At 54.0% G+C, this 12,793-nt stretch overlaps 1 protein-coding gene across 1 annotated transcript in view; it reads left to right on the forward strand.

Moving 5' to 3' along the window:
• Positions 1-12,793, forward strand: part of STK11 (serine/threonine kinase 11) — a 30,925-nt gene that overhangs the window by 16,731 nt on the left and 1,401 nt on the right. Inside the window, exons 7-9 of the mRNA XM_065652781.1 lie at positions 8-65; positions 6,357-6,550; positions 12,282-12,512. Coding sequence (XP_065508853.1) covers positions 8-65; positions 6,357-6,550; positions 12,282-12,490 — 461 coding nt within the window. The 3' untranslated portion in view covers positions 12,491-12,512. The remainder of the gene's footprint in view (positions 1-7; positions 66-6,356; positions 6,551-12,281; positions 12,513-12,793) is intronic.

Here is a 12,793-nt window from a genome sequence, read left to right on the forward strand (position 1 = left end):
TTTTCAGGGATGCTTGAATACGACCCAGCCAAGAGATTTTCAATACAGCAGATAAGGCAGCACAAGTGAGTGTTCAGCTTCTTCCTATTAGTCATTCTCTTTCTGCTTCTTATGCTAATGTACCTGTGCTATTGCTCTCAACTCATTTTTCCTTTTGACAGCAGACACATGGAAGTCACTTGATATCCTTCCTCCAGCTCTGCTGGAGCTCTGGCAACCTCTACTTGGCTTTTTTCCCTCCTATTAGAGCATCCGGTTAAAGCATTTAAATTGCTAACGGGTAAATAATGAATATGTTGAAAATATGTTTCTAGCGTGACTGGTTCTTAATGATCAAGGGTTCTGGATATTTTTTGCAGAGGTCAGCCAGTGTTAATGGAGCAGGAGAACAGGGGTTCCTTAAAGCTGGGTTATTGAACTAGGACTGTTTAGTAATGTGTGTTAGTTCTGGTTTTCTGGACAGGCTGGTGACAGAAATATCCCTCGGTATTTGCTCCATATGGAACCAGTATGTGGAAAAGTGTTCCAGGACAATAGGAAAATTTTTTTCTTTCTCTTTAATGTCATACTCCTCCCTCCTCCATATCCTCCTCCTTTATCCTTGCCATTGTCTGAGGGGGGGAAAGGCCCCCTTATCTCTGAGGATTTCTTTTTTTTTTTTTTTTTTTAAGGATCTGTTTGAACATGCTGCCTCTGAGCAGAGATTTCCTGGGCGGATAAAAGCACAAGAACAAAAAGCATCATAAGGATGCTTCAGCATGGAGGCTGCATCAGTTTATCTGCCGCAGCTGCCGGCACCGCCCGCGACCTGCCTGGGTTGCTCATGGAGCCCCATAAAAACAGGGCTCTGATTCTGGGCGGCGAGGGGCTGGCAGGAGCAGCACTGTTCTATTTCCTTGCCGTTCCTCTGCAAAACCAGCAGTGGTAGCCATGTGCTGCGGGATGCTGGTCCCTGGTAGGTGTTGTGGCAGGAAAACATCTGCAGGGGCCGCGGAACAAAAGCGGCCGGGCCAGAGCGGCACCGGCGTTCGGAGCAGCTGCCTCCTGCACCTGCGAGGATCCAAGAGCTGGGGGAGCAGCTCTGATGGAGCTGCCCATGCAGTTAATGAAGTGGGCAGGCCGACTTTTTAATAGCGGCCGAACGCTGTGCATGGGCTGTTCTCGGGCTCTGGGAGGTGATCGGGGCAGGCGGTTCATTTCTGAGCCGAGTGTCCCGTACACATGCCTGCTTAGGGCGGCCTCTTCAACACTGCCCGGCATTGAAAGCACCGTATAGAGCCGGGTTTACAACAGCTCCTGCTGTTACCGACTGTCGTCCCATCCGCTGCTGAGGACCAGAGCGCTCCAAGCTAGACAGCAGAGCCCTGTGTGCTCTTGTGCTTCGTAATGAAGTCGTTCTCCTGTTCATTATAGCTGCTGGTGGGGTTGGGATCTTCTGCTGCTTGTCAGTGAGCGCTGTGAGGCAGCATGGCAGGAATTCAGCGTCTGCAGCACGTTGGTAGGTGTTGAGAGCCCCGCAAGCCCTTGATTTCCTCTCACGCCATGGGTCCGCGGGCACAGCGAGCTGCCCGAGCCCAGGGCAGCGCGCTTGGTTCTCACGTGTCGCACTCTGCTCGATGTTTGAGCTACTTATCCAGCTCTAGATACCAGATTTGATTCTTCTCCCATGTGGCAGGGGGGTTTTGCGTCAGCCTTGCCCAGCTGGCAGCAGAGAGGTTTCTCTGGAGACCTGCGTGCCGGCGGGCAGCAGGAGGAACTAGAGCAGCTCCTGGCGCGGAGCGGCCGCGCGTGCGGGCTCTGGCACAGCCCCGGGCTCCGCGGCACCGAGCGGGGCTGCACAAAGAGTCACAGAATCGCAGCCTCCACCTGCAAACACAGGAGCGTTTCCCGGCTTAATCTCTTATTAGTTTTCTGTGAGCTTAGCCAGTGCCTCTTAACAGGCTTTTCTCCTGCTGTGGCATCCTGATGGTTGCATCAGGCACCGCACAGGCTGTGGGCTTTGGACGGGCCTGTCCATCTCCTTTCTGTGGAGCAGCCTTGTGCCGAAGGAGCCAGCGTGTGGTTCTCTTGGCTTTTCTTTAAATAGAAGAGAAGCTTAGCCCTTATGCTTAACCTGACCCTGATTTGGTTTTGGTGTGTGTGTTGTTTTTTTTTTTTAATTAAACAAAGCAATCAGAAGGGCGGCAGGTAGCCATTCAGGTATTGACGGAGGGTTTTTGGAAAGCATTTTAGTAAGGAAAGATTTGATTTCTAGAATCCTTAGATTTCTAGTGTGTGTGGGAGTAATAGCCATTAATAATTTTGAGTTTCTCTCCACTCCTCCCACAAAAGCATGTGTTAAGGCACAGGAACTAGACTGTAGAAACATCAAGGGACGTACCCGGGCTGCCCTGCTGAGCGGGATACTGGCTCACACCAGAATTACCCGGTGCCTGCTGACGTCTCCTTTTATGTCTTTGAGCCGATGTTGCTGGTGAGTTGCTTATACGGACAGTTGGGATGATCAAAGCGCAGTGAAAACCAGCAGGAACAGCCCCCGTGTCTGTGGAGCCGAACGCGGCTGGGCTGGTGTCAGCACGAGGGGAAGGGGCCGCATTCCCCGTCCTGTGGGAAGGGGGATCCCGAGGGAGGAACCGCGGAGAGGGTGTCCTGGGCACTCGGGATCCATCCTGAGCTGGAGAAACAGCTCGCACCTTCTGTAAAGGGACGGTTCTTGGATAAAAGGCTTAACCAGTGGGTGAGGGGAAATGCTGAGGAAGCACCCAGTGTCGCTCCTGAAGCAACAGAGCTGCAGGAGCCAGCCGGGCACATGTTGATGGCCCGGCGATGGTAATTCCACCATTCCTCCCTTTATTCCTGTCAGCTGCTCCAAGTGCTTTCCCCTGGCTGACAAACGCTGTAGGAAAAGCCTGCTCAGTTTTCTACCTGCCAGCTGCCTTCCTCCTCTTCTGTAGCCAAACTCTTGCATCCAACTCCCGTTTCTGCACTTTGTTTTAATTCAGCAGGACAAAGCTAAATTCCCTTATTCTTTGCGCTCAGAGGCTTTTCAAACCCAGTCAATCTGTGCGGTGCAGGCCTATGAGTTGTAAGTGGAAATGAATTAAAGCTCTCTCAGCCTGTCATCTTAGAGTTTATGAACCGCCAGAAGCTGACCCCTGAATAACAATGAAAGAGCCTTGAAACCTGCTCTTCCCAGAAGGATCCAGGTGGGGTGATTTTTTTGGTGGAAAACCGACACTTTTAGTCACCTCTGTGAATATTTTGTACTCCTGGGATGGGGGTCCATCTCCTCTCCACCCCGGGCTTTTGCTGGCGGGCTTAATGCTCATATACTGCAGTTTGTAACTAATTCACTGACCCTGCTACAGCACTTAGAGTGATGAAGTGGATGCAGAATTCTACCTCTGTCCCTTGTTTCCAAGGCAACCGTCTTGCCTTTCTTCTCCAGAAGTGTCACACTTAATTTGTTCACTCGTAGACGCGATTCCACGAGTTTATAGCGAGAAATGGGAAGACACTTCCACCTCTTAGGAGTGATGGTGCAAATTAACCCGCTGGGCTGGTGTCCCCTCCCAAAGCTGCTGTGCTGCCCCCGGCTGCTTTTGCACCCCCAGGAGGTGTGGGGGCGGCTGCTCAGCCACGCAGCCCTTGGAAATCAGGGTTTGCTGCCACTGTAGGTGCCTTTGCAGATGCTGAGGGTGCTCCCAGCATCTGTGCCTGCACGGGGGGGAGCGAGAAGAAAACTGCTTCTCCTTCTTACGTCTTTCTTGTTTCTTATGGATCTGAGTTAAGAACTTGGACATCTCGTGATGTTGCGGGAGCTGCAGCAGTGGTTGCAGTGGTGCTGCTGTGTATTTATTGCTGGCACGTGTTGCCTTTCCCCGGGGCACGCTGCTGTGTGCCTTCCACGTGTGTGTGCGAGGGCTGAGTGAAGCTGGAGCGCCGTCAGCTGCTCCTGGGGATGGTCACCCTGACATGGTCTCACCGGAGCTGGACACTCATTCATAACCGATCCTCGCTGGCAGGGTGACGATCTGCCGCTTGGCATCTGGTTGCAGAGAAGATTGTCCATATACGAAACAAGCAAACTGAAATATTTGTGACCTAGAATGGGAAGTGAATTAGCTGTAAGTATTTGGAAGCTGCAGCTGTGCTTACTGATTCTTATTTTAACCTTGCTTATACCAGAACTTGAAAAGAGCAGAATGATGACTTCTGATGTAAAAATCGAGCTTGGAAGCTGCAGAGCAGACAGGCTCATTAAGCGTTGGTCGACCCAGATTCCTTTTTTCACTCAGTCCTTGACCCTTGCTGTCTTATCTCCCCGTAGATTACAGCAGCCCATCTGGACATCACTTCTTAACTGGCAGGATCACAGTTAATTCTTGTGCTGCTGGCTGGAGTGTCTGTGCCTTGCAGGCATTCTCGACAAGCTTGCAATGTAGTAAGAAATCATCTCGTTTCGAAGGGCTGGGAATGGCTGGGAAGCGTTTCCCAGAGCAGCGAGGAATCTGCCTCAGCCAGGAGATGTTCTGGGCAAGGAGCGCTTTTGAGATCTGCAGAAGCTTTTCCCATTTGTGCCGGGGCAGTTGGCTTGGCAAATGTCGGTGAAACTGGGAGTAAATGGTGAAATAGGGTGTAGGGTGGGCAGGGACCTTCTCTGCGTCCCTGCTGATGGCAGAGGAGCTGCTTTCTGCCCCGGTCAACGGGCAGGAGCTTCTGGAGCCTTTGGTGGAGCCCGTGGTCCTCGCTGCAGAGCAAACCTGCGCTAATGACATTTAGCACCAGTGCGGAAAGCAGAATCTCTATCCCTGCTGGAAAATTGCTTGCCAGGAAATACTCTGCTACTCCGTACAGAATTGCTTGAGGCTCCTTCCAAGAGGTCTTTGATTTTCTTAGAACTTCAATGAATTTCTCTCCTCACTCTATATCCTCATTACCATGTATGCATATGCAAGTATTTGAAATCACCTCCCAGAGGATGGAATCATTATGACTAGAGTACAGTGATTCAGGTTTCTGCTGTTAATAAAAACCTATTTTTACTCTCCTGTTAAGTAGGACAGAAGGGAAGGAAAGAAAAGAGGCAGAGCTGAAATAACAGCAAAATAAAAACACCAGTTGCTACAGACCTCCAGGTTTTCTCCCTTTGAAATACCCCATTTAAGGGCAGTCATTCTGATCTTGTTTGTCCTTGACCTGACTCTTGTGGTGCCACTTCGTGACCCAGAGGTCACACAATATGTTTCCTTGTGAAGCTCCAGGGATGAATCTGCTCTCTCCTGCTGCAGATGGAGAGATGCTGCGATCCTCGCGGAGCAGTAGCCTGACTTTAAAACTCAGTCACTACAGAGAAAACAGTTTAAAGCTGCTAATTGTGAAGCAGGGTTTCTGGATAAGGCTTCACTCCTTCTTTGAATCCTACCTGATTTGTCCCAGTAGCTACATTTTCACGTGCTTATCCCCTCGCTCCTTGCCTTAGCTGGATAGCTTTGTTAGAATGCAGCTTTTTTTCAGGCCTGCTGTCAAAGCAACACAAGACTAGAACAAAATTATAATTACAGTTCTCCTGTGCAGGAGGTGCATCCAAGCCTTACTTCCCCAAATGAATTTGGAACAGGAGTGATAAAAAGCAGATGGCTCAGGTTTGTAGGAGCCCGTTGGTGACTGGCGTGGCCTCCGCCGTGGTTACCGGCCAGGAGCTGCTGGTGCACACCGCGGAGGGGACAGCGCTCTGGTCACATCGGGTTCGTCCAGGGCAGCAGTTGTCAGGCCGAGATGTAAATGTGCCACAAGGGGATATTTTTAGGTCATGCTCTGCTTTCGAGGTGGGTTTTCAGAGAGTTGCTTCCTAAAGCTGCACCTTTTGTAGCAGAAATTAAACCTTGAGAGGAGAAAAGGGCTTAGAGCTTGTAGGCTGCCTCCCACTGTGAAACTCTGAATGTCCTGTTGTGCAGGTGAGTGGCATCTACGTAACATTTAGCAAGGTGAGCACAAGAGTGCAGCTGATCCTTGGACAGGACAAAGGGTGATGGTTTTAAACTAAAGGAGGGAGATTCAGGCTGGACACGAGGAAGAAATTGTTGGCCCTGAGGGTGGTGAGAGCCTGGCCCAGGTTGGCCAGAGAGGTGGTGGATGAACCAGCCCTGGAGACATCCCAGGCCAGGCTGGACGGGGCTCTGAGCAACCTGAGCTGGTGCAGATGTCCCTGCTCACGGCAGGGGTGGCACTGGGGGAGGCTGGGACGGTCCCTCCAACCCAAGCCATTCTGTGATCTCGTAGTGTCGAGGATTCCTCTGTGCCTTTCGCAAAACAAAGCTGTACTGATGAGGGCTCTGCTCTTGGACTCTTTGCAGTTGGTTTCGTAAGAAACACGCTCAGGCAGAGGCTCTGGTGCCCATACCCCCCAGCCCAGAAACAAAGGACAGGTGGAGAAGTATGACGGCGGTGCCTTATCTGGAAGATCTGCATGGCTACAATGAGGAAGAAGATGATGACTTGTATGACATTGAAGATGATATCATCTACACTCAGGACTTCACAGTACCAGGTAGGAGAGAATGATGCTGGGATGGGTACTGCAGAAATTGCTCACTTTCTTTTTTTTCTTTTTTTTTTTTTGGTCTGTTTAAAGCTTTTTAGGAAAGGCCTTGAGGTTTCAATCCTTTCGGCAGTGGGGGAGACTATTGATTATTGAGTGGTGGGAGTGACGCACAGCGGGTGAGCTGTGGTGCTCCGGATGCCTCGGTGCTTTATTTGATCAGCCAGGATGCCCCTTCCTGCGCGTTACCCGTCTGCCCATTTCCTTCCGTCATCCACTAATAGCTTGCTCCTGCTGGACTCTGTTTAGCACACTTAATTCTTCTGGCCAATTTTGCTAGACTGAGTTATTTTGGAGCAGAGCCCTGAAATGACTCAGTGTGTGGAGAAGATGGCACATCTGGGGCAGATGGGTGCTTGGAGCTTTGCATTGAGCCCTTTTTTTCTGCTCCAGTCTGGGGAACTATCTGGTTACAGAACTACTTTTCTCTTTATTGGGGATTTCCTGTTGTTTTAAGGTAAGCTAACCACTAAGGACAGGGGCCTGTGTGGTTTTGAGCAGGCAGTTCTTACAAAGTGGTGGTAATCAAGTAGCTTTTCCTGCTTTGGCCTGGCTGTACCTGTAACTGTGCAGCTTGTGAGCAGGAGGCTGGAAGGGGATGTCTGCGGTGAGACGGAACAGAAAGACCTGGTTTCTCTAGTTCAAGACTAAGCAAACCACTTTAGTTTTCCATTAACAATAGCCTGGTAGCTTCTGTGGATCTGATTTAAAGCAAGGTCTGGCTTTACCCAATCTTGCACCTGAAGACCTTGCTTTTCTCTTGGTTTCCTGGTTAGGTGGAAATTGCTTTTTTGAAGCACTATCACGGAACAAGGAAGCATCAGACCTTGAATTGTAATAAGCCTCAGATTTTACCCAATGCCCCAAATTTTTGGGCAGCAACTCGAGGCAAGATTGGCTTCCAAGGGGAGAAGGGAAGAGGCTGCTTGGAGCCCAAGGCAGCGCCCGGCTCTGTGCTGCGACACCCCTGGGTGACAGTCCCCAGTGGGGGTCTGCTCAGGTGTTCAGCCAGGCGGGGACCGGGAGGGACCTGCCGAGGCGAAGCGAATCTCATCGAACTGGAGTAGATCTGTTTCCAAGTGCTGATTCACTGGTGACAGCCGAGTAATTTAGAACCTTTTCTAATAGAACCAACGTCCCACTGGGTGGCCCGCAGAGCGCTGTCCCTTGCTCTCTTCTTACATCCCACAGACTTTTGTGCTAGAATCCGATGGAGGCCAGGCCTTTCCTCGCAGCCTAGCGGAGGCTTTTTGAAAGGAGGGATCCTCTTAAAAAATGCAATTGACTCACTGAAGTACATACTTGGTTGCTGGGGCCTCTCTAAGTGCAGAAGCAGGAGAGAAGAGGCCTTGCCAGGTGCTTTCCCCGTGTCAGAGATTGGGCATCTTCCTCCGTAAGAGCTCTCACCAGGAGCAGCCTGTGCATAGGTGCCCAAGATGCAATTCTGCACTGGGGCTGGAAGCGCAATGGGAAGGGCCTGAGCACAGCAGTGAGGTTGCCAGGCTTGAAAATCCATCACCAGCACCACTTACGTCCCTTCCCAGCTTGACGTTTTCCTTTCTGAGCCGGCTGCAAGAGGCAGGAGGGAGGAACGGTCGGTCCGTGTGTGATCCAGGGCCGTGAGCAGATCTGTTGCTCTCGCTGCTTGGCTGTCTCAGAGCCCACCGGACTGTCTGTTCCTGCCTTTTTGGCGTCAGTCTGGTCAGTAAGCGTGTGCGTCTCTAATGGTGCTGTGTTGCTCCCCAGCTGCGGAGGAGGAGGAGGCGGCTGAGGCAGGGCTTAGCGGACAGAGCGGAGCGCGGAGCAGCCGTGACAAGCCGCTCGGAGAGGACACCGTGCTCCTGTCGGCTGCAGAAGAGGAGCGTCGAGCTTAGCCTAGGCTCACGGCTGGAGAGCACAGGACCTTCTCCTTGCTCCTCCCAAGCTGCGTCAGGATCCCACGTATCTCCAGGACAGTTGTATCTGAAGCGGATAACTTTGTTCCGCAAGGGAGTCGTTCTGTAGGTTTTGGCTTTGTGTTTTTAAGGAAGGGGTAGCTGTAGGGGTTCAACATGCTGCAGAGGGGATGGTTTGCAGCCCCTTTCAGAGTGGGTTACCTGGCTTTTGAAACCAGCCTGCTCCTGCAGATCTGCCCCACGGATGATTTTGAACAGGTTTCTTTCTGTCTGTTCTCGCTCTGGTTAAAACGTTTTGTTTCACTTTAAGGTTTCCAGAGGTGCTTGCCCTGCGTTGTCTGGTTTCTGCACTGCAATGTGGTTAAAAAGTGGCAACTTAGGCCAACCCGACATCCGAGCGTGGCTGTGTGTCCGGGACAGAGCTGTCTGTCCCGCATGAGGGTATCTGGCCTGCGGCACGGGGCCGTCTGCGTTGGCGAACCCTGCGCTCTGCCCTTCCTCCGAGGAAGAGGAGCAGGGCCTGCGAGGTCCCGCTCAGGTCGGCTGGGGGCTGGAGTGTTGTGCCCACATGTTGGCACCTTCCTGCCGCTCGACCTGTTCCCCCGCAAGCCTCCCACCTCCCCCGGGCAGCATACTGGTCCATACTGGTGCTGCCTCAGCAGCCGTGTCCGTCGGGGCTGAGCAGGACGTGCCTGCGCAGGCAGGTGACTGATAGCGGGAGATCAGCTCCGGAACGGTAATATCAGCTCTTACACACTCCTAATGCAAACAGCGGTATTTAAACCCAAATAAGAGCTGTCATTTCAGAAGGTGACAGGCAAATTACTGGAAGATTTTTTTTAAGTTCTTGTGTGTCATTTGTGCTGTTTCAGAGGGTTTAGAGACCTAAAGGTTAATTGTGGCCCCATAGACAGCACTCCCCATGTTACAGTTAGTGTTACATTTCTAACAGTGACGCCATAGTAAAATAAAAATTAAAAACCAAACTCGTACATGACTGATGAATTCAGTTGTGGTTCTGCTGGGCAGCGAGAGCCGGAGTACAAATGACTCATAGGTGGGAGTGGGTGTTCGATTTGGGAGGGGAAAGAGGGAACCTCATTAAATCTTACCTTCTTCAGAGGAAGAAGGGGCCTTGAGAACGTGCTTTCATTTTTAAAGGGCTATTTAAAGATTTATGCAGCTCTGTAGAAAGCTTTAAATGTTACATGCCCCTGGTTCAACCGGTGTTAAACGTCTCAGCCGAGGGAGGTGCTGAGGAGAGAATAACCGTGAGGAAGCAGCCGCATCCTCATCCTCATCCTGCAGGAGCGGCCGCCGTGTCCCTTGGGGAGGCAGCGATGCGGGGAGCGGGTGTGTGAGCATCTTCCCCGCTGCTCTTGTGCTGCCATCCCTGTTTGGACGGCCGCGCTCGGCGTTTTTCTGCCCTGCAGCGGCAAACGGCTGTGCAGCTTCCTCGGGGCTTTGGTTCGCTCCACGTTCTGTGTGAGGCTGGAAAACAAAGCCAGGGCTGGAGCCTTTCGGTAAAGGCTGCTGCTCGGAAAGGTGCGTTTCTCGCTGCAAATCATGGCTGCGTGTTTGCGTCTGACAATCACAGCAATTCAAAAGCTCTTCATGGGTTTATTCTGAAAGGGTTTTCATGCCTGAATGAGCTGGATGGAGCCATTAAGAAATGTGAGAGGTGGCAGGGATGAACACACACGTTCTCGGTGCCTCTCCCGGCCCTCCTTTTATTTATTGTATTTTTAGCACGGTACGGCCAGCGGTGCCGAGGTAGGATGGACCTGTTCCACCAGACACAGCGCTGGGTCACTGGCTTCCGCGTGGGCCGGCAGTTGCCAAGACTTCATCCCCTGTTGAATTTTTATTTTCATTAATTTGAACGTCAGCAACTGTCATTGGTGAAGGAGGTAAAATTAGCTCGCGATTCACCCTGCCTCCTCGGTATCCATAATAGACTCCTGGGACTGCGCTTCTGGAGGGGGAGGAGGGAAGAGTCACTCAAAAGACAAATGAACTGTTTGGATTTTTTTTTCCCTAGTCAGAAATGTTAATTGACTTGGCCTGAGCTGAGCTGGGCTGAGGGAGGGGAAGGATCGGTGTTGAGCTTTGCTCTGGCCGGGGTTATCTGAGGCTTTGCGGTTGGGTTGGGGGCTTCAGCTGCTCTGGGACTGCAGCCCGACCCATGGCAGCTGCTCTGCAGCCCTGGGGACATCCCTGTCTGGGGACATCGCTGTCCCGGGGGCTCTGGGGCCAGCGTGATCCGTCCTGCCCTCCCTCTCTACCATTGTTGGGCCCCTGTCCCCAGCCCCTGGCAGAACCTCACCCCGTTTGGTGTGGTGAGAAGCCCAGCGCTGGCGTGTCCCCACCACAGCACCGGGAAGGTGAGCTGCCAGCTCTGATCCGTGGATCAATCAACGGGGTCATTTCTCAAGGTAATTCCCGCCCGGGCCCAGCTCTGCAGCTAAGCCTGGTTTTAGGAGGAGAAATCCCCTCCCTGGTTCTCAGGCTGCAAGTGCTCAACCTGCCACCAGATTCCCAAGGATGCATTTTTATTCTGGCCTCTTCCTGCCTGCACTTTGCTCCCGGTCCCCGCACCGGGGAGGCTCTACCGAAGCTGGTCCCCATCGGGCGCGGGGCCATGGCCGGTGCTGGGTCCTGGCTCCTGCCGCCTTTGCTCCTTGGGGTCTCTACGAGTGTTTGGTGAGATGGAGAATGGGGGTCTGAGTTGGACCCTGATGTTCTCCAGAGGAGCAGTGGCTCTCCCAGCACCCGTCCCCACGGGTGTCCCCCTCCTCCCCGAGCTCGGCAGCGGTGGGGTGATTGCTGGCGCAAGTACGGGGGGGATGACGTGCCGTTCGGCCTTGGCGGAGAAAGGTTTGAGCATCCTTTAAAGAAAATTATACATAATCATCTTACAGCCTTCGCTTCCACTCAAACCTCTGAGTCATAACCGAAGGGCCCTGGAGCGTGACGTTCCTGCTGGAAGGAAATTGCCGCGGCTGGATCCGGTGGGGGGGCCGGGAACCTGCCGAATCCGCTCGCCAGCCCTGGGGATGTGCCGTGGGACCCGAGGGATGTGCGGGGCTGCGGCTGTGTCCCCCCGGCTCGGGGCCAGGGCTGCACCGGGGGACCCTCGGTCACTCCCCAGGTGAACAGCCGTGCCCCGAGCCCTGGTCCAGCCGCGGCTGCGGCAGATGCCTCTGGAAATGGCTCTTTCTCGGCTGTGCTGAGTCACTGAGCTGGTGCGGATGGGCTCACCTGGAGCCGTTCTGCCATCAGGGTGTCCCCTCTGGCTGATGGTGACATGAGCGGGCAGTATCCCAGCCCCTGCCGGCTGTGGGTGACTCCGCTGGGCGTTTGCTCCCCAAACGCATCCAGCCCAGGGTGCTGCTCCCCAGGCCGGGGCTGGACTCGCACCTTCCTCCAGAGAAGGGAGGAGGAGCAGCAGCTTCCTCCACTGCAGCTGGGGCTCAGGGTGGGCACAGCGGCTGCCTGGGGAGGAGGGGACATGGGGACACACGGTTCCTGCCCGTGGTTCCTGCTCACTGCTTCAGGTTTTCTCTTGTGTGCAGGGGACCAGCAGCTGCTGTGTACTGGGGTAGCTGGCGCAAGACCAGTCCTGGGGGGAAGCGGGGAGGGAGGTGTGAGCTCCGCATCCCTGTTGGGTCACCCTCTGCTGTGCCCCACAGCGGGGAAGAACCGGGCTCCGGTGTCCCGGGCGAGGGTGGTGGCGATGCTGGGACCGCTGCCCTCCCCGCCTCACCGTCCCCCTTCCCTTGCAGGACAGGTGCCTGAGGAGGAGTCGGGGCAGAACGGGCAGAGCCGCGGCCGGGGGCTGCCCAAGCCCGTCTGCATGAACGGCACGGAGCCGGGGCAGCTGAGCACCAAAGCCAAGGGCGAGCGGCGGGCGAGCGCCTCGTCCAACCCCTCGCGCAAGGCCTGCTCGGCCAGCAGCAGGATCCGCAAGCTCTCCACCTGCAAGCAGCAGTGAGCCGGGCCCGCGCTCCGCACAGGTACGGCAGCTGCGAGCCGGGGGGTGGCTTGGCTGCCCAGGGAATGGGGGGGACGCGGCTGAGCCCACCCCGCCTGTGGGCAGCAGGATTTGGGTAGAAAAAGGGTGTTTGGTAGTTGTGGTTGGGGAGACAAGAGAGGTCTTGGTCTTGAGCATCACATGTGAGTATCCCAGAGCCTGCATCCCCTGGGGCATCGCGGGGTGCAGAGCCCCGTGGGGCCCCTGCCGTGCCCTGTGCTGCGGCTGTGGTCCCTGCTCCTCTCCCGGAGCAGCCAGACTCTG

This window comes from Caloenas nicobarica, chromosome 27, assembly GCF_036013445.1.
Source record: "Caloenas nicobarica isolate bCalNic1 chromosome 27, bCalNic1.hap1, whole genome shotgun sequence".
NCBI classification, from domain to species: Eukaryota; Metazoa; Chordata; class Aves; order Columbiformes; family Columbidae; genus Caloenas; species Caloenas nicobarica.